This window comes from Equus quagga, chromosome 7 (assembly GCF_021613505.1).
Source record: "Equus quagga isolate Etosha38 chromosome 7, UCLA_HA_Equagga_1.0, whole genome shotgun sequence".
Lineage (NCBI taxonomy): Eukaryota > Metazoa > Chordata > Mammalia > Perissodactyla > Equidae > Equus > Equus quagga.
The window spans coordinates 124,648,597-124,671,424 of NC_060273.1; the positions used below are offsets into that span (position 1 = coordinate 124,648,597).

The window sequence follows — 22,828 nt, forward strand, 5'->3', positions numbered from 1 at the left end:
ATACAAATGTATTTTAACAGCTTGACTTGAATATTCTAGTACCATGGTTAATAGATTTTTTAATGGCATTTCACACAAAGCTTTATTGCTAGCTGACCTCAAATTATTCACCAAGTAGTTTTAAGTACCTCATGGCAGGGTTTTGTAGACACAGCACAAGTCTTGCGGTCACACTGTTAGCAGACACAGACCATAGTTGCTAAGATGCACAGGCAGCTGGCTAAAGTTCACATTCTCTTTAGGGAATTTTACAATTTAAGTTTAAGAGCTTTTAATTAAATATAAGTGTACACCAATCTATTCAGCAGAGATATATTAGGATCACATTTCTTTAGTAAAATAGGTTCATTTTAATGTACAGCAAAAAGACTTCGTTTCCTTATTTTAAAAAAAACAATAGACAGCCATACTGAAGTGCCTGAGAAATACTCATAGAACTGAAAAAGAGAAAGTTTGAAGTTCTTTAAGACGTTTAAGTTTTCTGACACATACCTACACATCCAATAACCAGACAGAAACAAATGCTTCAATTCCACTCACCCTGATATGTTCTTAATTAAAAGAAAACGCTAACCGGCACTTTATGAAGCAAAGAAAACCACCTAATGTGAATTTCAACCAGATTGTCTCAGATATCCTAAATCCCTCAACATTTTCAAAATTTGACACTAAAAATGATGCCAAGTCGAGATGTTAAAAAAAAAATTGGCATTAGTAATCAAGATATGAACACTCGCCCCAAATCTTGTCAGATGTTTTTGTATCCTTAACTATCTCAATAATTGAAAATCATGTGATATTTATACCAATACTCAGTTCCCTTAGAGATGAGAGAGATTAAAGTAAAGATGGAGAGATGGCCTATTAGCTCCGCTGGCCGAGGTCCACTTGGTGCACCACCCAAGCGTGTTATCATACACTGACAGCCTCCTCTGGCTGAGCAAGGAGCTTGACATTCCTCAATTCAAGAGTTTTACACCCAGAAAGGGTAATATATATGTATAAACAATATAAGCATCTCTGATGGCCTCACTTTTAGGAGGCAGACATGTTACGGGGATGATAAATGGGAATCACAGCTGTCCCTAACTTCAGATAATCCTTCAACAATGCTGTTCCCTCAAGTGGTGAGAATGTGTTTAGATACAGTCATCGAGTCTAAGTGCACTGGAGGAGACGCCACTGAGTGTGGGCTCTTCTTGCTTATGGAAGAGGCCCAGGGCACTTGGTAACCGTCCATTTTTAAAGAGCAACGGCTTTGCAAGACAGCATAATGAAGTAATTTGGGGACCATCAAGCATTTCTGAACAATGATAAAGAGCTATGCGAAAGAGAAGCAAGCCAGGTTATTTAGGTTTCTAAATGTTTCCTTAAAAGTAGAACAAATAAACAGAAACCAACCGTAGGGCAGTACTTTTGCTGTGTTTTTCATTTCCATTCTCTAAGATTGTCAAAGCCACCTATAGATAGATGATAGATAGATAGATAAACAGATTATTTTCAGATATCCTAACACCAGAAAAATGCTTTGGTCAGAATCAAGGATTTAAAATTTGAGTAAAAGCTTTGACTAAAGTAAAACAAATGCCTCTCGTAAATAAATACAAATACTTCCTTTCTAAGCCCCCCAAATTACAGCTACTAAGCTAAACTTTACCAAACACTGTTTTATTTTTAATTATGCCATTCCTTTCTTCAAAAGCCAAGAGGAGTTTCCAGTCACCTCTTTCACCTCACCTGTCCAACAGGTGTTCCAACAGCTCCATGAACCGCCCCCGCCCCCATAGTGACCCTTTTCCTTCAGTCCTGTTATCATTCTCTGCACCTATGCATTGGAGCCAGCAGCTCCATGTCCATGTATCAACATCCCTCAATATTTGCATCTCAGATTTCTGTTCAAGAAGAGCCCTCCTGCCCCCAACTTGGAAGGCACCAGGCATTTATGAAGGATCCAGCTAAATAAAGCCTTCAGTCCTCCACTACGTCTTCACTAAAACTCCTCAGCCCAAACTGGTTGTATCTCTGTTTGTATCCCATAGGACTTATGTCATATTGTTTCTTATTTATAAATTCCCTAGTTGTTTTTATACTTTTTTCTCATCTCCCTTACTAAATTCTATATTCCAAAATCCTTTAAACACGTAATACTCTTAATACTCCGGCCACATAGCCCTCTTTTGAGAATTTAGTTGGAAGAATGTCTACAGAGCTATCATCAAGAATGGAAAAGTTTACATTCTACTGCTTTGATACTGCCCTTGAAAGTTTGCATTTTGGACTGAAGACATTGTGTTTTGGCTGCAATCACAGCTCAAATTCTGAGAGACAACGAAAGGACCATACAGATAACTCAAACACTAAAAACTTTTATGGATAGAAAAATCTAGATAATCTAGGTGTACAGGCACAGTCTCAATATTTTTTTTATCACTCATTTTCTTTCCAAATCTAGAAATCGATATAGGCTTATATCAAGGGGCAATTACTGTTTTTCTCGAATGTAAATGTACAATGAACAAACTCACTTTGGCAGTATAGCCAAAAGAATCCTTAAGCCAGAAGCACATATTCTTCTGTTTAATTTCCATGTTGATAGGGAGAAGGTAATGGGTACAGCAAAGTGAGGTGTGTAGCTCTGGGTAATTTGAGATATATTCTCCAGGCTTTACTATCACTTTAATTCAATTACAATTATTCCTGAAACTTTTAAAAACATATATTTCAATGATATTTAATTCTATTTTCTCCCTTGGCAACTTAGATGCCAAGGTTCATTTAACATTTGTGACCAAAAAAATATGATCAAAGCCTGAATCACACATAATGGAGGGGAGACTGAATCACACATAGTCTTTTCCTCCTTAAAATTGGTAAGAGACAGCTTTGACTGGCAGAGGCTTCCAGCAGCCCCTTCCCCAGAAATGTCTGTATTTCAGCCTGCTGTCTGCAGGTCAGAAAGCCTTGAATTTACTAGTACTGTTCAATGCTCACGGTGCATCAAAATCACATGAGGTGCCTTTAAAAATACACATAGCTACTATTAAAAAATAAATAAAGGGAGCAAATTTAACAAGAGAAACAAACAAGAAATACAAACACCTGAGCCTCAACACTAGAAATTCAGATTCAAGTTGTCTGGTGGGGGACGGGGTAGTGGGTATTTTTATCCGGAGTCCCCCTGGTGACTGGTGCCTGCCTGGTTGGTGTGGTTCTGGGCCCTCCTGGGTAAACTGGGTGGTTGCTCAGTGAGGGGATAAGAGCCCAGAGTTTCCTGTGGGGCCAATTCTGAGACTTTGCCTGCTTAAGATGCTACTTCAATATTTCATATTACCTCTATTTTCCCGTTTACTAAAGCAAGCGGTTAGCTTCTATCATATACTCTCCTGCTTACTATTTCAAGTTGCCTTCTCAACTAAGCTATAGGTTGTATTTTCTTTTCCCCAGCCACAGAGTAGCTTGACTGGATGACTTTATTCCAAGAAACCTCTAAAACAATTCCTGGGGGGGAGTGTGAAGTCACGGTCAGAGAATGTTCTGTCTGCAGGTGATAAGACAGGCTTCTCTGGAGAGCACAGCAAGGTAAGATTCCAATGATGTGAAAATGATCATTATACTATCTTCTGTTTTACTCTCCTGAAATGTACATTAGCATATTTTCCCTTTCTCAGCTTAGAAAAACAAAACCCAGGCCAGCCCTGGCGGCCTACTGTTTAAGTTCAGCGCGCTTCACTTTGGCAGCCTGGGTTTAGTTTCCGGGCACGTACCTACACCACTCGTCTGTCACTGGCCATGCTCTGGTGGCGTCCCACGTGCAAAAAGAGGAAGATTGGTGGCAGATGTTAGCTCAGGGCAAATCTTCCTCAGGAAAAAAAAGAAAAACCAAAGCCTTCAAAACCTACTGTATGCAGCATATGGTCAAAGCAACTAAATCGCCCAGTGAGAAACCAGGGGTACTGTGCTACGAAGCCAAGAGATGAAGTCACTAGAAGCCAGTGAAGGTAGCGTGTAGCAATTATCCATGTGTGCAAGCCTGTCTGGGTAGAATACCGTGACACAATACAACAAGGTTTCACAGGCATAGATGCCAAAATACAATTAAACTTTTCCTCTCACTCCAGAGATTCTTTCTAGTTTAAAATCTCCTATTTAGACTTTAAATTATTTTTTGGAGAAATACTTGATACATTGCCCCAACAATTCTAGCAAGTATTTAGAAGGTTAACCGTAATTTCTTTTCCTCCAAAGAATCAAATCACTCTTTTTTAGAAAAATTGCAGCCCTCTTGCCAATAGACAGGGTTTCCCTCCTGAGTCATACTCAGAAAGTCTAAATACTGGCACTACCTCTCTAAGGAACACCATTTTTTAATGTAATAAAACAGGTTCTCAGTTATCCATATCATGCCCTATATTTTCTATCACATCAATTATGGTGTAAAACATTCAAAGTACTTCGATACAAATGAAAAGAATATATAACAGTTTTCATCAAAACACATCACTCCTCTCCCCACCACAATTCTTGGAATGGTTCTGTCAATGAAGCCACTTATTTTTTTTATTTTTATTTTTTTTTTGAGGAAGATTAGCCCTGAGCTAACATTTGCTGCCAATCCTCCTCTTTTTGCTGAGGAAGACTGGCCCTGAGCTAACATCCGTGCCCATCTTCCTATACTTTATACGTGGGACACCTACCACAGCATGGCTTGCCAAGCAGTGCCATGTCCAGACCTGGGATCCGAACCAGTGAACCCCGGGCCGCCAAAGCGGAACGTGCGCACTTAACCGCTGCGCCATTGGGTAGGGCCCTGAAGCCGCTTATTAATCACCTCTTCTTTTGTACCCAACAAACTGGCCTCACTGAGTTACAGTGTTATAAACTTTGCAAACTGACAAAAATAGGCAATGTCTTCTTGAAACCATACAATTTTCAGTTTTACCTCATTAAAATAAAACCTCCAAAAGCACTTCTTTCTCTTTTCTTTTATCCTTGTTGCTCCACTCACCATGCACGTCTCTCCCCTTGGCTACACCCCTCCCCTCAAAAAAGTTCTGAACGCTGTCTGGGCCTGTGAATACATTTTTTATTCATTGCACAAATGAATGATCTAAGAGCTATTAAGAAAGAAGAATGTAATCCCTGTGTAGAGAACTGAGGGGTTTCCTTGACAACAACAAAAAGACAGCAGGGAATGCCCATGTATTCTATGAATATGCAAGAGGCTAGGCCCAGTACCTGGAAAAATTTATAAAGAATTGGTAAAAAGATCATTTTCTTTGGAAAAAAATTAAATTGATAGGTATCAAAATCATAAGCCCAATTTTCACACATGAAAAAGAGCAGAAAGCTAACGAATTCTACACGTAGATACTATAGAATCAATATTATATTTAAATTTTAAATAAGGGCTGCAGCTGCTTCTGATTTGCACCCAAAATGGCATCACCCCAGACAAACACAATCCAGAGGATTAAATTTTAACAAGCTCCTGCAGTCAAGCAGATACTATAGTATAATTCTATTTGGCTCCCTGTGGTATAAATCATCTTGAATTTTAAGATAATTCCATTTTTACCTATTTAATACACAACAATCTAAATTTTCCTGCATTTAGAAGTTCAGGATGAAATTATTCCTGCAGCACAGAGGGGACTAATTTGTCCAAAGTCGTTCTAGTGTGCCAAGCACTGTGCTCGGTGTTTTGTTGTCGTGGAGGATTCAATGTGCCATGTGCCTCCCACAGGGACTGGCAGGCCCGTGAAGAGAGCCCTTTCTCCTTGAAGCAATCTGGTGGGTTTGTAGGATTGGTGTATATTTTTAATGTGACAACAAGTCAGGCCTATGGACATTATATGGCAAATAACGATATTACAATGAACCCAGCTCTGTTTCCAAAGGCTCTTTCCACTGCGTCCACTTGCTCTTCCCTGTGGCCTATGGAGCGAACTGACTGCCCGTCCACATTCATTCAAATCTCACAGATAGCACATGCTTCAAAATCCAGTTCTGATGTGGTACCTAGTGCACGATAATTATTTGACTAATTATTGAATAAATAATAAAAAATATTTGTATATTTTATGTATAGGTGTGTATACATATAGATATATATGCATATATATGTGTGTGTATGAATATATATATGTATATACATGATCATCTTCCTTGTTTCATAATCCCTGTGATTTGGAAGAAGAGTATGGGTCAAAGTTTAGGAAATATTATTCTTTCTACACAATAATAGCTATTACATCCATTTTACTGGTAAAAACTTGTGACAGAGAAAGTGAGAAATTCCTGGGTCCGTATTGCAGATAAGCAAAAGAGAGGCTGACTCCAGATTCCCCAACTTACAGCACCTGCTTCCGTAATATGACTGATTCAAATTTCACTTGAAATAAGATGTCATAAACCTTTAAATCACCTTCTAGAGCGTGCAGCTTGCTCTTTAAAAGGTAGTTTTATGCCATTTAAATTTACAAGTGCGTAACTCTGAAGCATGATACTTCATGGGAATATATTTTGAAAAGTTAAACGTACTGAACCTACAGAAGATGCTATCTTTATCAAAAAGTATGAATCACGAAGAACAGAGACGTGGGACCACACTCCAGCCAGAGGAAGGCGGTTGAACATCTCTGGTCTCCACGAACCTGCACAGCTTTCTAGGTGAATCCTAAAAAGGCATTGAGCTTCTGAGGCAGGCCGTGCCCTCTCTGTCAGCCCAGTCCTATTTAGGAAAATGCCTGATTGTACTTGGCGCTCCTTAACCCCCCTAGTGAGCCTCTGTTGGGAAGCAATAGGCTAATAACTGGTTTCCAGTCATTTTTTCGTGATCTATCCTTCCAACATAAACCAACCTAAGACTCTTCCTTTCATGAAATATTCTCTGGCTTCCTTGCCTTCATTGAGTCCTTCCTTTGCCGACCTCATCTGCCATTCATGGTCAGTACCACACCACCTCGTGTGTAATTGTATGTTTCTGTACTGCAATTATATTTGACTGTGTTGATATTGGTTTCTCTAAAAGTACATAAAGTCCTTGAGAGCAAAATCTATGGTTTATGTTTCTTTTGTGCCCCTTTTAATATCTGTCAAAAGACGAGGCATGGTGTAGCTTTGCCTGAAGATAATCCTTGATTGACTCCACTGCCTGGAAGGCAGTGTGTGCCTTTCTCTCAAGGTCACTGCCAATGATAGCTAAGTGGTGTTTGTCTTTGGTTAACACCCCACCTCAGTGGTATTTTAGATAATGGCAAATTGTAATTGCAAATGCTATTTTCAGAAAGAACAGGCATTGGTTCATGTTAGGAAGAAGATAAAGTTCCTTTTAGCTATCCATGAAACACCTCTTTTATTTTTAAACCTCAACCTGTGAAGAAAACAACTTCAGTTTCTTAAATTTTTCCTCAAAGCTAGTGGGTTAATAAAACATTCACAGAGCATTTTAAACATTGAGATTCCATATGTGTTTGTGTGTGTGTGTGAGTGGTATGCACATGTATGTATTGCACATACAAAATATTCCACTTAGAACGACTTTTTAAAAAGGTGGCATTTGGTCTGCAGTGTAGAGTTAGGCTGATGAATAATTTAGAAAGACTAAGGGCAATTCTTTTCTTCATACTAGAGAAACAAAAGGAAAACAGACAGTCTCTTTCCTTTTCAAACTGAATCCTTTTCTAGACTTCGGGCAGCCAAGGAGGGATAGAGAAAGCCATCGTAATTCCCTGCAGAAAAAATGTGCTTCTCTGGCAGGGAGCCACAGCTGGAGCCCAGCAAAGGGAACTGCTCATGTGGGCAGGCACAAGCCGCCTCCTCTCACAGGGATGTGCTCCAAAATGCTGCAGAAAAGCAGCAGCCCAGAACCAGGGCCACCAAATTCATCACGCCGCTCTCTTGCCACGGCAGGTAACTGAATAGCAGGCATAGTCCCCAGTATTAGCAGCAAACTAAACCTAAGTCATCTAGCCTTTATAAACCAAGAGAGCACCAATGAGAAGCCAGTCTTTCCAGAGCCTATGCTCTTTCAGAAACTGAGGGACAGGGTAGCCCCTGAGCCAATAGAGGGTCATCACTCTCTGAGTTCATCGGGGGAGAGAATCGTCTCACTGCAAAACTGCTCCAAGGAGTGCCAGGATGGCCAGATGAGCACGAATGGTGTTAGACCCCCTGTGCCTCCATTTTCCCATCCGCAATATCTTCCCTATTGTCTCACAGATTATCTCTGGTGTTTAAACACAATAATATATGTGAAACATGGCCTGCAAGCTCTCAGCGTGAGCCTGACGATGACTTCGTTCTGCACACACATGGTACTCTGAACTGTAACCAGATGCTATCTTGTTTACACCTGGGCATCCATAAGATTGAAACTAGATTTGCTTAGTTTGCTTTATTCAGCATCATATAAAGTTATTCAAAGGTAAATGTTAATAGATGTGGATCATTACAGTGAGATAAGGTATTGATAATCAGGCTAATTTTAAAAGTGTTTTTACTTAAAAAATATCAATTCATTCAAAATGAGTAATTGTTTCTGCTTTATTCTGAACTATCTAGATAATTTCATTCTCTTTCCAGCTGTGGTCAGAGTTACACATTATTCTAGAACCTACCACAGGGGGTCTGGGAGAGGTCCCAAGGAAATGGGACTCCTGATCCCCCTTCTCAGACATGAACCAGAACAGCCACTCTTTCATCTGCTCAAAATAAGGAGGCCCTGAATAAGATTATGTTTGAAGAAAGGAATCTGATGCTATAATAAAAAATCTGAAAGTAATTTTTCTATATAATAAATTCTACAAAAATCAAAAATAGGTCATTTAAAAAAATTATATGAGACAGTCCTGTATAAACATTACTTTCTTAAAAATGAATGACTGTGCAATCAATGATATAAATATTGGCATTTGCCAAAATATCTCCTGTTCTCAGAGTCAACATCCCTTATTGTTTACGCTGTCCTCAACACCATAGTATTCAGAAAATAAACCTTTAGTTTTATGTACATTTCTTGAATGTACAAAAAAAAATGCAACGGGATTAGTCGTAGAGGAGTTATTTCTGAATGATGTAAGCAATAAGGTACCATGATTCTCAATAAGCAAACCAAGCAAAATGAATTCTAATTTAGAGACCAAAATTATCTTTCCCCAAATCTCATTCATCTTTACTATCATTACACTAATAATCTTTTAATATCATAATATTTATATCATTTTAGTTTAATACTGGCTTTATACCTGCCGTACATTTAGATTTTGATAGATATAAATTATAAAACTAACAAAAAAGAACACCTGACAAGACAAATAACATCAAGCCGGCCTGACAAACAGTATGTGGTACACATGAACTTGTCTTAAAAAAACTAACAAGCCACCTATTTTAAGATATAACTCTGAGCATTTGCATAACAATGTTTGTGCTTAATATCTGTATATTTCCAAATTATTTTTTCATTTAAAGATACCAGTACATCGGTTTTCTAAAAAAAATTCACAGTTCTGTCCCACTGACTTGTGACATTTCAGATGATTCAGAGGAGTGTTCTTTTTTTAAAAAAAGGTCAGAATTGAAGAAAGTCTTCTTACACTTTTAAACCCTGCACACTTCATACATGTCCACAAAGAAAACCTTTCAATAATTTTTCAAAACACAGGTGTGCAAATTACTCCTGAAATAGACGGGAGTCATGTTTTCAGTATCCCCTGAGCCACTGTTAAACACACCCCATAGCATTTTTCAGCTCATAAAACTTTTATGAGCTGAAAAGTTCCTTCAGATTTTTTTAACCGCTAACTACAGTTGCCCTGGAGCGACAGCACCCTAAGTTGCTATTAAGACCCATTTGAGCAAATATAACATAAACGTGTCGTGAGTAGCATGTTTTGTTTCATAGTAGTAAAAAAAAATCAAGATTTATATGACTTGCTGAGGACAGCAAAAACATTATGAATGCCTTGGCTTAGTGTAGCATGGGTGGGATTCTTGCTTACTTGGATATACAGTATGCATAGAGGTCGAGTCTATGTTTGTGAATAGAGTTATACAAGTTAGTACATGCACTGAGGCTTTTCCAGTCTGGAAAAATGTGCTTTAAAACATAGAAAGGTTAGTTTTCCAGGCGCACATGTATTTTTCCTTACTAATGCACACCTGCCTTAGAACTCATTAATTTAACATCTGCTTTAGAGTTTTCCCTACTCGAAGTTCAAAATGCTTGAAAAATTAAGTTTCTCATAGAAAACAAAATTAGTAAAAGTAAGCAGTTGGATCTGAGTAAACCTCATTGTCTCATCAACACAATAAACAATGCTTTTAGTCTTAAGGAGAATAGCATACATAAAGCACACGGAAACGATAGATAAAAGAGAGAGAGAGAGATGGAGGCAGGAAACTAGATAGACACATGCTCTATCCACCCCCACCCCCACGATCCTTTCCTGACGGAGATCACCATCTATTCTCTTTCCACAGAGACCCATTGTTACCAATGCAGAACAAAAATTAGTCTGAGGCAAATCATGATCCCATGTTTTAAAAGTGAAAGAAAGAAGAGGAAACACCTAGTCATGTCTCCCAGCCCCAGCTGAATTAAATTCACAACTCAAATATAAATAAGCACGTTTGTATAAATGGTTTCTGGGTTAAGTTACTCAGACTCTCCGTTTCGAGTAACCATGTATAAACTTAGATTTTTTTTTTTTCTGATGACTGCCAATTCTTCCAGAGAGCTCGAGTTTCACTTTTTCCATTTTATAATTTGATCACCCTAACCTTAACACACAGTTTCCTATTTAGAAGAGTTTTTAAATGCAGAAGATTTTGTACTGTTTTCTGTATTATTTGATTCAGTATCTACACTAACAAGAAAGTAATCTAAATTGGGAAAACTTCTGCATAATTAGTCATTCAAGTAATTTTAAAATTCTCAAATTAAGTGTTAGTAGTAATTCCTTTTTGCTTCTCCTCACTTCTGTTCTTCCCTTTTCATAGGCCTACTGGTAGCTGCCCTCATTCCCACTCCTTGGCAACTCATCTTGTCTCTCCGACTCCAGCTCCAGAAGGCAGAAAAGGAATGTAAGAGAGAGGAAATATGCTCTGATTTCTAAGAAACAGCATCAATAGCAGGAAAATAATGCTCGAATCCTGGCCTCTTTCAACGGTATTGGAAAGTGGAGATTAACTTCACTCCTCTGGAACATATTTCCTTCTCTGCTGTTCACTGCCCCGCAAGAGCTTTCGCATTGAGAAAATTCTGAATAGTAGAAACCTATAGAAGCCATGAAGTTTCCACCTGCCCCACTGGAAGCCAGCTGACTTGGCAACAAAGCTACCTGTTTGTTTGCAACAGGTGCACCTCTGAGCCCTCTAACGAGGACAGCACCACTCTGAAGAAAAATGACCCCCTAAAGGGACTCTCCCAACAGCAAGAGAGAAAACCTGCGAAAAACATTCTGCTACCCCGACTTCTCAGAGCCAGGTCAAGGGAAAATGAGTACTTGTCCATTTAATTCTCACATTAACACTAGAGGACGGCAACTTAACTAAAATCAATGATTTTAACTTGTCAATTAAAAAGAGACAGACAAACCTGAGCTGATCTATAGCACTAAATGCGCTATGTATTCTCTGCTCAGCTTACCCCATTTCAAAGATGATGTGTTCTGACCTTTGGAAGGAATACGTTACGTTTGGTAATGAAAATTGCAAGTATTAACCAATGTAAAGAAACAGCTTTTAAGAACTTTGCCAGAGAGATAAATAAAATATTTGAGCAAAATAGAAGGCATCGCAAATATTCCTGGAGATAAAACAATTAAATCATAGAATAAATAATGTTACAGCCTGGTTTTTAGGGAACCGAGGTAATGCTGACATACTCATTTTCTGAAATGATATTTGATACATTGAATTACAGCATTTCCCAGAACTGAGCTAGATTGTATTTTTTCTAAATAGTTAAAGCCTCGTTAAAACATCCAAGGACAACAGCTTAAAAATATGTTGAACTGGCATTAAAATAACATTTAAACTACAGACCTATTACCCACCCCACAAGTCATATAATAAAACCCGTACACTCCTGGAAGAGAAAAACCAAAGCAAACCTTTAGACGTCTTTCTATCAGCCCTAGGGATGTGCAATAGGATTTTAGCTGTCTGTCCACGATGTCAGTACTGAAGGTTAATAGTTAAAGACCAATGGAATGTTAACATAGTCTAGTACTACACTGGAGTAGTAAGGCATGGAAAGACACTGAAATTAAAACACTTTGTTCTGCATGTTCTGAAGTGATGCAACAGTGATGATTTGGTTATATTAGATGACAAAGCAGGGCTTCTCATGACTTTAAAAAAAATCGTATCTAACATTCTTCCAAATTGTTTAACATATTCTTCCAATTCTTGTACAAATATATGAAGCTAAAACACAGAACTTTTTCACACTCCAGTTATCTTCTAATGGCAGCATTTGGTATGTTGATTTTTTTTTTTCCAAAAGTAATTTTCAAGATAAAATGCTGATTGCCTTGACTGGTATGTCTAGAAAGCAAAGACTTACCTGTCTTGTTTTCTCTGACCTCAATAATATAAACATTTATGTCAGGGCGGAATTTTGTCCCTGCCGAGGGTTCTGGAGTGGAAAGTGCCTGAGGTCTGAAGGCCTCTTGGCCTTCCACAGTGGGTGGTCTTGTTGGCTGTGTAGCAGAAGGAGTACTTGAAGTTGTGAAATACTCTCTATCAATATCGGTTTCCATTTCCTTCACTACAACATCCTCAAGGGTAGTGGGAGGAACACGAGATGTTGATTCTCCAATGATGACCATGTCACTGGTTGTTTCTTCACCAGGTTCCCTGTCAATGAGAGGCGGTTTCTCAGTGGATGCTGAAGTTGTGTGAAGTCTGTCTACTGAACTGAAGGCAGCAATGATATCACTTGGAACTGTGGCATTAATTGTTGAAAATTCTGGGAGTTCTGTCGCTTTGGGCTTTTCAAATAATCCTGAGCCTAAATCAATATAATCTAGGGATGTTTCCTCTCTTTTCTCAGTAGTGGTTTCCTCTATAAACTGGGTGACAGCAGTGCTGAAAGGCGATACAATTTCCCCTGGACTAGTACCTTCTGTTTCATATTTCTGGTCAAGCCCTGGCCTTAAAGACACCTTTGGCCCCATGCTTGGTGTTACCACTTCATCTGTTTTTGCTTTGTGTTCAGTGACAGCACCAGGTGGGTAAGACATACTGTATTCAATTTTTCCAACTGGAGTTGTTTCTAAAACTGGGACTCTCTCAGAACTTGTCACCAATCTGTCTTCAGAGACTGTATACGCTGACCCATCACTCTCTTGTTCATCCAAAGATGTTGTTGCCTCCTTGGCCGTGCCAACTGTAGAACTGAGAGCAGGAATGGGTTTCTCTGAAGTCTGCTCTCTCCAAGGGAATTCTTCCTGAGTTGTTCCCTGTGTGATTTCTGTGGTTGTTCTTATAGTTTCAGGAGAAATAGTCGCTTCAAGGGGAGTCTGATCAAGGACATGTATGTCTTCAGAGGGTTCACCTAGAACTTCACCTTCCGATGGAACAGAAGGTACCAACACTCCCCATTCTGTCTTGGGAATTAGAGAAAGAGAAACCGTATGGGAAGTGTCTACGTAAGTAGTAGGTTCCTGGGTGCTACTATAATTAACAAATGCCGATCCTTCCACATCTGAAGTATGTACAAATTGGGGGACAGTTGATACGGGCTTAGAGACATCCACGTCTTCCCCTTCGTCCAAAGCACTTCCTTCTACAGTTGCATAAACAACACGGCCTTCTGTGCTTGTAATAGGTGAAACTCTTTCTTCAGTTGTAGAATCTCTCAAAGTTGACTTTTCTGCAATACCAGTTGATGTAGTTGGCTGAAATCTAACTGAGAATTTGCCATGGTCTGTTGTGTCTTCCTCAGGAAACTCCTTGAATGGCTTTTGAGTACTACCTGGAATAAGAGTAAATTCATCTCCTCCATCTTCAGTGAAACTTGGGATGTCTTCATCCTTTCCACTCACTCCCATCGTTGGGAATAAGGCAGGGGGCAATTTTGGAGAGCCTGCATGTTCTGTGGACCCAAAAGGCTTTGATGTTGTATTGTCTTCATCCCATGACCATTTTGATACAGTGACCACCTCTACATCTAAAGTGCTGTGGGTCAAATGCACGGTTGTAATACCCTCATCATACGTTGTAGTATCTTGATAGCCATCTGTTTCCAATCCAACAGGAGTTGTGGTAAAGTCTTCCTTCACATCTCTTGCCTCTGTTGGTGCCACACTTAGCTTTGTTGTTATCAGTGCTGGGGAGTCAAAAGATTTGGTCATTTCCACTGAAGACTCTGTAAGATGAATTTGTTCTAAGGAAGCTGTAGAGAACTTCATTCCAGAGAAGTCTTCTTCCTCTATTTTTCCTATAAATGGATCTTTGGTGATCCTTTCCTGTATCTCATCAGCAGTATAAGTATCTGTTCTCATCTCTGGTCTTAGCGTTTCTCTTCTTTCTCCTTCTTGTGTCATTTCTATTTGTGGAGAGGGATAAATAACTGTGGACAAACCCTCGACTAATCTTTTATCACCAGAATAAGGAAAGAATTCTACTTCTGTATGATGCTCTGATGGGAAAGGTGTGGTGGACATATTCTGGCCAAAAAAATCTTTAGTCATCCTACCATTAGTTTGTTTCTCTTCCCAGCCATCCATGGATGATCCATCAATGTCAGGCATAGTTACAGGTGAAACAAGCGTCGATGCTGAGACTGACTCTGCATCCTCTAGCTGAGTGGGGGTGATGTCTTCCGAAGTCTTTGACACTGTAATGACTTCAGGTATTTGGCTAAAGACCAAGGTGCTCTGACCAGATCTAACCGTAAATGTTCTGTCTTCACCATCAGCTTTTCCCAAGGTGAATCCATAGTGGCTTGGGGTCACTGATTCAGAAATAACGCTTACTGTTTTCTTTTCAGTTTTGGATTCCAGGGTCATTGTTGCAGATACAAACGGTGTTTCAGTTACAGAGAATTCCTTAGACAGAAGGTGCTTTGAGGTTTCCATAGATGTTACCAACGGACCCACTTCTATTTGTTCAATTTGTGTAACTGATTCTTGTGTCTGTGTATCTTCCATGACACCATCCCATGAATCAGTAGCACGATGGGAGATGACAGTTGTACTTTGGGGCACTTCTTCCTTAATTTCAGTTATGTCTGGCTTTCCAAGTGGTCCTGAAGCAGAAGGTGAGTAATAGTGCATATCCCCAGGTTTCTTGGTACTCCCAGCAGGCGTGGGTGATTCAGTGACTAATCTGTGTGTGACAGCTTGAGATTGAACCGTGGCTTTCTGTTCAAAACTGACTATATTTCCCACAGGAGGGAACTTTGTTGTAATGACAGGTAATTCGGTGATTAAAGGGACGATGGGTGTAGTTCTGTCAGGTACCATTTGCAGTTCTTCGGATAAACTGGGTGATGCGGTTTCTGCAAGGATATTCAGTTTGATGGTTGTAGCCTCTGATATATTCTGTTTAGCTAGAAAAATAATTTCAAAGAGTTGATTAGACAAGTCACTAATAAAAAGTTGTACGTCCAGTGTTTGTTAAGCACTGCTGTGTATTTTTGGGTGACCCAAAAGTGTCTTGTGATGGAGAGGAGTCTAAAAACTAATACTCAGATGAACCCAAAGACAGACAATTGAACAAGTAATACTCACAAATTGGTCACCTGTTTTATATTATAAGGGTTATCACTGCTTTTACCAGTAAGTATGAATGACTGTTCCTGGCTAAGGAAAACGAGTATTGTGTAGTTTTAAGACAAAGAGAAATCCAAAAAATATATAAATGCAGAGTTTGGGAACAGGAGACAGGTTACCAGAAATGACAGCAGCAACTTGAAGCCTAGCAGGAGAACTTAGCACTACTATTCTGGAGGCTTCTGTCCCGTGCATCTAGCCTTCTCCCTCCTTCTCAAACTGCATGGTGTCTCAGGGGAGAGGGAGTGCCTCAGATTGCAAAACAACAAAAAAGCCACATCAAATGTCCCTGAGTTACACATAAATGGTTACATTGTCCATAATGTGGAGGGTTTCATCAAAACAGGATATGAAACCTTTTAATACCATTTTTCGCTTGATTCCAGGTGTTGAGACATTTGTTTTCATCTTCCTTTCAACTCTGCAGTGCAGCCTTGCTTCTAATAAATAATAAAACGTTTCCAGCAGAGGCTGCTTGGCTTTTGTGACAGTTCTACCTTTTGTCCTACGTTCTACACACCACGTTTGTAACTCTTAAGGGTCTCCGTTCTAGGCTTACTTTAGCATGAATGCAAACAGAGAACAGGAAGCGCAGTACCCACATGATATATTTTAGGTCGTAATTACAAATCACTGGAAACAATGCTGAGCATCAGAAAGAATGGGCTCAGGCAATAAAAAGTAACATGTCATCATAAAATGCTACATTATAATGCCTCCAGCTTTACAGAGAATGGCCTGGCCTGTTTAAAGAAATCCAAATGGTGTATAAAAGCGACAGTGTTGTAAACAAGATTCCTTTTCCACATAGGGAAAACGCAGCGGCTTACCACACAGAGATTTTTTTTAAGCAGATTTTCAAAAATTAAAGTCTAGTTGCCAGTAAACTCAGAAGGAACTGTTCTGAGGCAAGCTGTAGCTGTTGTTTTGCTATATCCTGTATGATTTAAAACTCCTTGTATAGGTGATGCCTGTTCCCCTGAGAAGAGTCATAATGTCTGTGGTGTCTATAATGTCTTGTGTCTTGCTCTCAATAATCCCGAAATAGGAGTCCTGGGAAAACAAAATTGGGTACCTTTGAGCTCCATCTACCCTCTCAAAACTTAGTGAGATTAAGGCAGGAAACGGCTTTGTATGATTCTAGACTGGTAAATAACATGCCATTCTACATTTTCTAAACCCATAGAGTGTACGACACAAACAGTGAGCCTTAATGTAAACTTTGGACTTGACGTGGGTTCACTGGTTGTATCAAATGTACCTCTGGTGGGGGATGTTGAGAGTGGGGGAGGCGATGCATGAGTAGGGGCAAGGGTATTTGGGAAATCTCTACTTTCCTGTTCAGTTTTGCTGGGAAACCGCTCCAAAGAAATAAAATCTATTAAAAAAACTTAATGATAAAATGATGTGATTTTGTTGTAAATCAGATTAGGGCTGTAATAAGTTCCTTATTTTTGGTCTGGTATGAACTGTTATTAGCTGTGGTCATTCCCCAGACCATTTTAAAGTCCAGATTCATTAATTTTTATAATGAAAACTTGGTGGCCATTTACATGATGGTGCATTTAAATATTCTTTAAAGTCACTGTTTATCCTTTTATATCAAAACAAAACTAAACAGCAATAAAAAGAACCGGACTCTTCAGAAACATGTTAAGTAACCTTTTTCTCCTTTTTTAAAGAAAAGCTTTTTCGGCATTCATTTCCTAGGAGAAATTTTGGTCTATTTTGATTGACACGAACAACTTATGGACCAAAATGTGGTTGACTATTTTTATTTTAATTCAATTCTCTATCCTCTGAAATTCCATAACCGTTACCTCATTTAACTGCCAAATTTCATGTTTGTCTTATAACTGCATTCTTTGGGGAAATAGTAAAATGTACATACAGGGAAAGTTCCCATGGAAACATAATATAAACACTTAGCACACTGCACATTAGAGAAAATTTAATCATTTTATTATTAATACCAACAAAAAAGCTAATTTTGCTTTTCCCTCTGAGTATTTCCGTGGCTGATGAAACTTACTTCAAAGGAGGTGATATTGCGTTAGGGCCTGAACAGAGGGCCTGGAGTCAGGTTCCAACCCAAGTTCTGTGCTGGCAGCTTCCCACAGCGCTACGGGAAAATCTGCATAGTGTTTTAAAAATGAAGGACTCAGATTTGAAAAACTAACTAACTGTATGTCATTGTCAATCACGACTGTACCGTTTGGAGCTGCCTCTCTCTAGTCCTGGAGTGTGGCGAAGTGACAGCAGTACGTCTCAGAGAATCGCCTTGACACAGCCAGGATTTACGTGACTTGGTTTTCAAAAACAAGGGTTTTCAATAATTTTAAGCCCTATTAAAAAGTCTGCTTATAATTAAGTTAACTAATTCTACTATTTGGAACGAAAAACCTCAAGACTTCCTTTTGGTGTTGGGTGGATTTTTTGTCAACTTAACAGCTGATTTCCATCATAACTCAGTATATCTGATCATCTGTGCTATTTGTTTCAACCATTCCCCAAAAAAGGAAATAATTTTTTAAAACATAAACATCTACAAAGAGATATCTTAAGAATAAATACCGCTGTATTAATAATGACTGTTATAAAGGTGAAAACACAACTCCAGATTATTCTAAAAGTGTCTCTCCAGAAGAAGCATTCATGTGGAGAAGTTTTTGTCTTGGAAAACTACCAGTGTCCCTCGAACTTCATTGCTGAGGAAGCCAAGAGAAATCAGCATGCTTCTGTTCCCACAAATCTCCTTTCCAACCTTTGCAGCTGTCTGCCACACAGATGTTTCATATCACCGCACTGAGGGTATGCTATGTCCTATGGACTATCTTCTCGGCATTTCTGTTGGGGGACATAGGCAGATCTTTCTAAGAAAACATAAAAACCCTATTAGCAGCATGATGGTCAATTTAACACATGCCCATACTTCCCACACTATAGAGAAACGACTAATTTCAAATTAGTTCTTCTATGTTAAATTTTTATATGTAAATAACTGCAAGCATGGGAATTTACAAACAGGGCGGATATTCAATAAGTTGATTCCACATTCATAAGTGGGGAAAGAGTAAAGGTTGAAACAATGAGATTAGAACTCAAACTATTCTTTTAAAGTTTTATGAGTGATTGAATGCTAGCAGATTCAAATTTAATAAACAGAAAACATTTTTAAAATACCAATTAGAGAAGGATTTGTTTTGGCACATATAGTTGGATTATAATCTAGGACACAAAAAAGATAATAAACTAACCACAGATTAGAAAGGCAGGCCAATTTTAACAGGGAACAAAAAAAATAAAAGTGAACAAATATGTAAGAAATAGAGTATATGAAGTGTTGGGTATCTCTTTAGCCTTTTTTAGACCACTATGTCCAGATTTGAACTTAATCAAACACAGGGAGGTGAAAAATAATAAGTTCAAAGCAAGATCACATAGATGCCTGGAAGCTTAGAAACCAAAATTTCAAGACAAGGAAATTGTTTCAGTTGAGGAAGATGCTGAGGGACAACTGAACAACTGTGTTCAGTAATAGGAATGGCTGTGATTTAGATTTTGGTCTCCAACTTAAAAAGGAAGAGTGCGCTCAAACTCTAAGGCAATGGATTTAGATAACTGGAAAAACCATCTGAGAGTGATGGTAATAGGATATTAGAATGGGTTTTGTAGGAAACATTCCCAATCTCCCTCTCCTGGAGATCATTAATAATATTAAATGAGAGATTAGCATGTGTCTTGAATGGTTTGGGTTCACTCAAATTTGGGGATGTATGGGCGATCTTCCAAAGCCCCATGTGACGCTCTTTCACAGAACTTGCTTAACTCTGAGGTGAGAGAAAAGTTAAAAGTGCACAGTTTAGTTTAATAATCAAGGGAAAATACACCGGAAAACTTCATTTTACAAAGACATGAATTTACTTGTTTTTCAAATCTATTTGACAAGACTAGATTCTAATTATATTTATCATCAGCCATTGTTAATGTTCTATTCAGTGATTTTAGAAGGAAAAGGGAATTAGAACAAAGTGAGATTTGGTATTGTTCGATCACCAAGAAATGGCTTTAAAAACGCTTTCTACATTTGGTAAAAGTAAATAAGAAAAATATGGTCATCTTTCTAAGTTCCTCTACTTAACCAGATGTACATCTCTGAAATAACTTTTGGAACTGTCATTAAGGCCACAACACTTACCTACTTCACCCTACAGAATTTAGTCACTACTCAACTATGTGGAAAAAGGGGACAGCACTTAAGTCAGCCTGAGAATATTCTTCAAATTCTTAAAAGAATTATATTAAAAGAATCCTTGAAAAATGAATTAGAAATTTGGGGCGGCTGTTGGCATTGTGTGTGGTTTAAGGAAGGCTTTTATGTATGTCTAAACTTTCTTAACCTTTTATGTGCTGAATAAATTTTGAAGACGGTAGGGTTTTAGGCAGCGAAGAAATAAATAAGAATCTAGCCTTTAGCTTAAGTGGGGAAAAACCCAAAATGTGAATCCATTTTATCTGCAAGTTATATATTTCCAAGTTACATAGATTCAAATGAATTAGGGAGAAAAAGATGGACCTAAACTTTCAAACCTTTTTCCAATTTTATGTAGATTTTTAGTAGGTGGTTATTCTATTTGAATCTAAGTAACTGTCATTTCAGACATTCATGTGAATTTCTCATTTAAATAAATAATTTAAAACACACCAGGATGACTTCTTTGTGGCTACAAACAGGCTTTGGTTTAAATTTTACCCTTAGGGAGAAAAAAAATGTTGTTTAAAAGTTTTAAAAGTTTTTTTTAGCTTAAAAGTGCCAGTTTTATAAGCACAAGAAAATAAGATAGTCAAGCTAGATAATTCTAATTCTTCCCTAATTTAACCTCTCTGACCCCTTCTTCCACACACGCATACACACTAAAATCTGATTTTTTTTTCCTTAATCACATCAGTCACTTAATACAAAACTGATTTTAGAGCTTGAACTACTTGAAAATCACTCTTATGAGCATGTGGCTTAACGGAATGTATACTTTTCTACTTTTAGGGACAAGGTTTTGTTATTATTGTTGTTTTTGTCTGTTTTTCTGAAAATGATTAAGGAAGACCTTTTCTGTTGTTTTAGGACCTAGGAACAAAAGTTAATATTTTCCATGGCTTTTTGTGGACAGGTTGTACCACACTGATACACAACACGTGGCTTGAGGCTTTAACACTCAGAAAGTTGAGTCTGCAGGAGATCCAAGCAGAGGCGTCTTAGCTGGGAGACGGCAGTATGTGGCTCCGTGGCGCTAGCATCTACGCTGCTGATTACTCAGACTTCCCAGCTCTGCCTCGTTTTGGTTGGAGGAGAATGCCTGTGTGTTTCACTTGAGAAACCAATTATATAATTAGCTAGTGTATTTTCCACTCATTGTAGTTACATATTGCTATAACAAGATATATTGAAAACTTAAAAAATTCCCACCAAATTTCAATATAACATGGCTCTTTCTTGAACATACTTAAGATCACCAAGAATCCTAGGAGATCTTGGTTTCGCTGGCATAATACAGACCCTACAGTAAATATCACTGAGAGACTCTGGATTACTTGCTTGTTGAATTTAGCATTCTACAAGCATGACACTGTATCATGGGATTAGGAATGCTAAAATAACTTCAGGACATCTGAAAAATTAAAATAATTATATCATGAATATTGAGAAAGATCACTTAAAAACAATTTTAAGGAGTAAACCTACCGAAGATAGTCAATATGTTACACCTCGCAAGGAACATTTACTCTACTTCAAAATGATACTAGATAACTAATCATTAGAAGGCACATATTTCCATTACTTGAAATAAAATGAGATAAATGGAGATTTTTATTGACAGCATGGTTCATTTTTAGGTATTAATCGAACATTATGATTATCCACGTCAGCTCCAAGTACTCACCTGCAATTACTGGAATTTAAATTCTCCACCGTTTGAAAGAAAGAGTGATACCACGGGAAGACAAAATATACAGAATTCAAGGATTCACCTCAGCCACAGCTGGCCCCAGCTTTAGAACACCAACAATCTAATTGCAATTCAAGATTGCAATTCATATAAAATAACCACTCAGACACATGTTCTGTGGTTCCAGGTGCATCACGGTACAGTTGAGACCTTAACCTGACATTTTCTCATTCTCTCTCAAAAACCATTTGTCAAACTTCCTATTGTTTTAACCATATTGCTGCTGTTCCGTTTGCTGGCTTTGGAAAGTCACTAAACTGTTTCCATTCCGTGCACACACTGCAAGACACAGAATCCATTCCAGTGGCTAGTTGAACATCAATGCATGCCTTCGAAGTACTGTTTTTTAATCTGTAATTTTTAAAAAGGTAGCAAACACTTACGTTTAAAGCAGTAGGCATCAAATCTGCTATCAGGGGGAGGGAAGCCTGTCTGGTTCTCAAAACGATACAGGGTTCTCACCCCAAGCAAACCACCTCCACACTGGGCCCTGGCCACAGTCACAGGGTGGCGAACGCTGGCATCTGACAGCCACCCGTAATCACACTGGTCAAAGCCGTTCCTCCACGCTGCCTGGAGCTCCCCCACCGTTGCCAGCCGGGCGTCCCGATTTTCACACTCTTCTTCAGCCTCCTCAAAGGTGAATTTCTTGGGAGCAGTGATGTGGAACACATCACCTGGAATCAGAAGAGAAAAAAGGCCCTAAGTTTTACTCTCCATTCCTTTCCTGTCTATAGGCGAGGGGAGGAACAGGCGACACTTTTTTCATGGCAAGGTAGCAGCTTCTGATACTTTAAAGCAGAAACATAACGGTTACTTCATTTTGTTATTCTTAATGAATGACAAGAAATAATACACACCAGAAAAGTCTCATTCTATATATGTATATTCCCGCAGGCCACAGAAGCAGTCATTTGATAATAACCTCACAATAAATTCTTTAAAATGAACAAACCTTTCCAAGTGATTCTTTGGATTACTGTCCAAGAAATGGGTGCTGTCTTTAATGAAAGAGTCTGTGAGGTACATACATTACAT

At 38.6% G+C, this 22,828-nt stretch overlaps 1 protein-coding gene across 2 annotated transcripts in view; it reads right to left on the reverse strand.

The window, feature by feature from the left end:
- The window catches only part of VCAN (versican), a 105,668-nt gene that overhangs the window by 46,350 nt on the left and 36,490 nt on the right, over window positions 1–22,828 (reverse strand). The window contains exons 6-7 of one of the 2 annotated variants that reach the window (XM_046666395.1): window positions 22,174–22,467; window positions 12,572–15,562 (exon numbers count right to left, since the gene is read on the reverse strand). In XM_046666395.1, the coding sequence (XP_046522351.1) occupies window positions 12,572–15,562; window positions 22,174–22,467 (3,285 nt within the window). The remainder of the gene's footprint in view (window positions 1–12,571; window positions 15,563–22,173; window positions 22,468–22,828) is intronic. The other variant, XM_046666396.1, reaches the window with a different exon arrangement.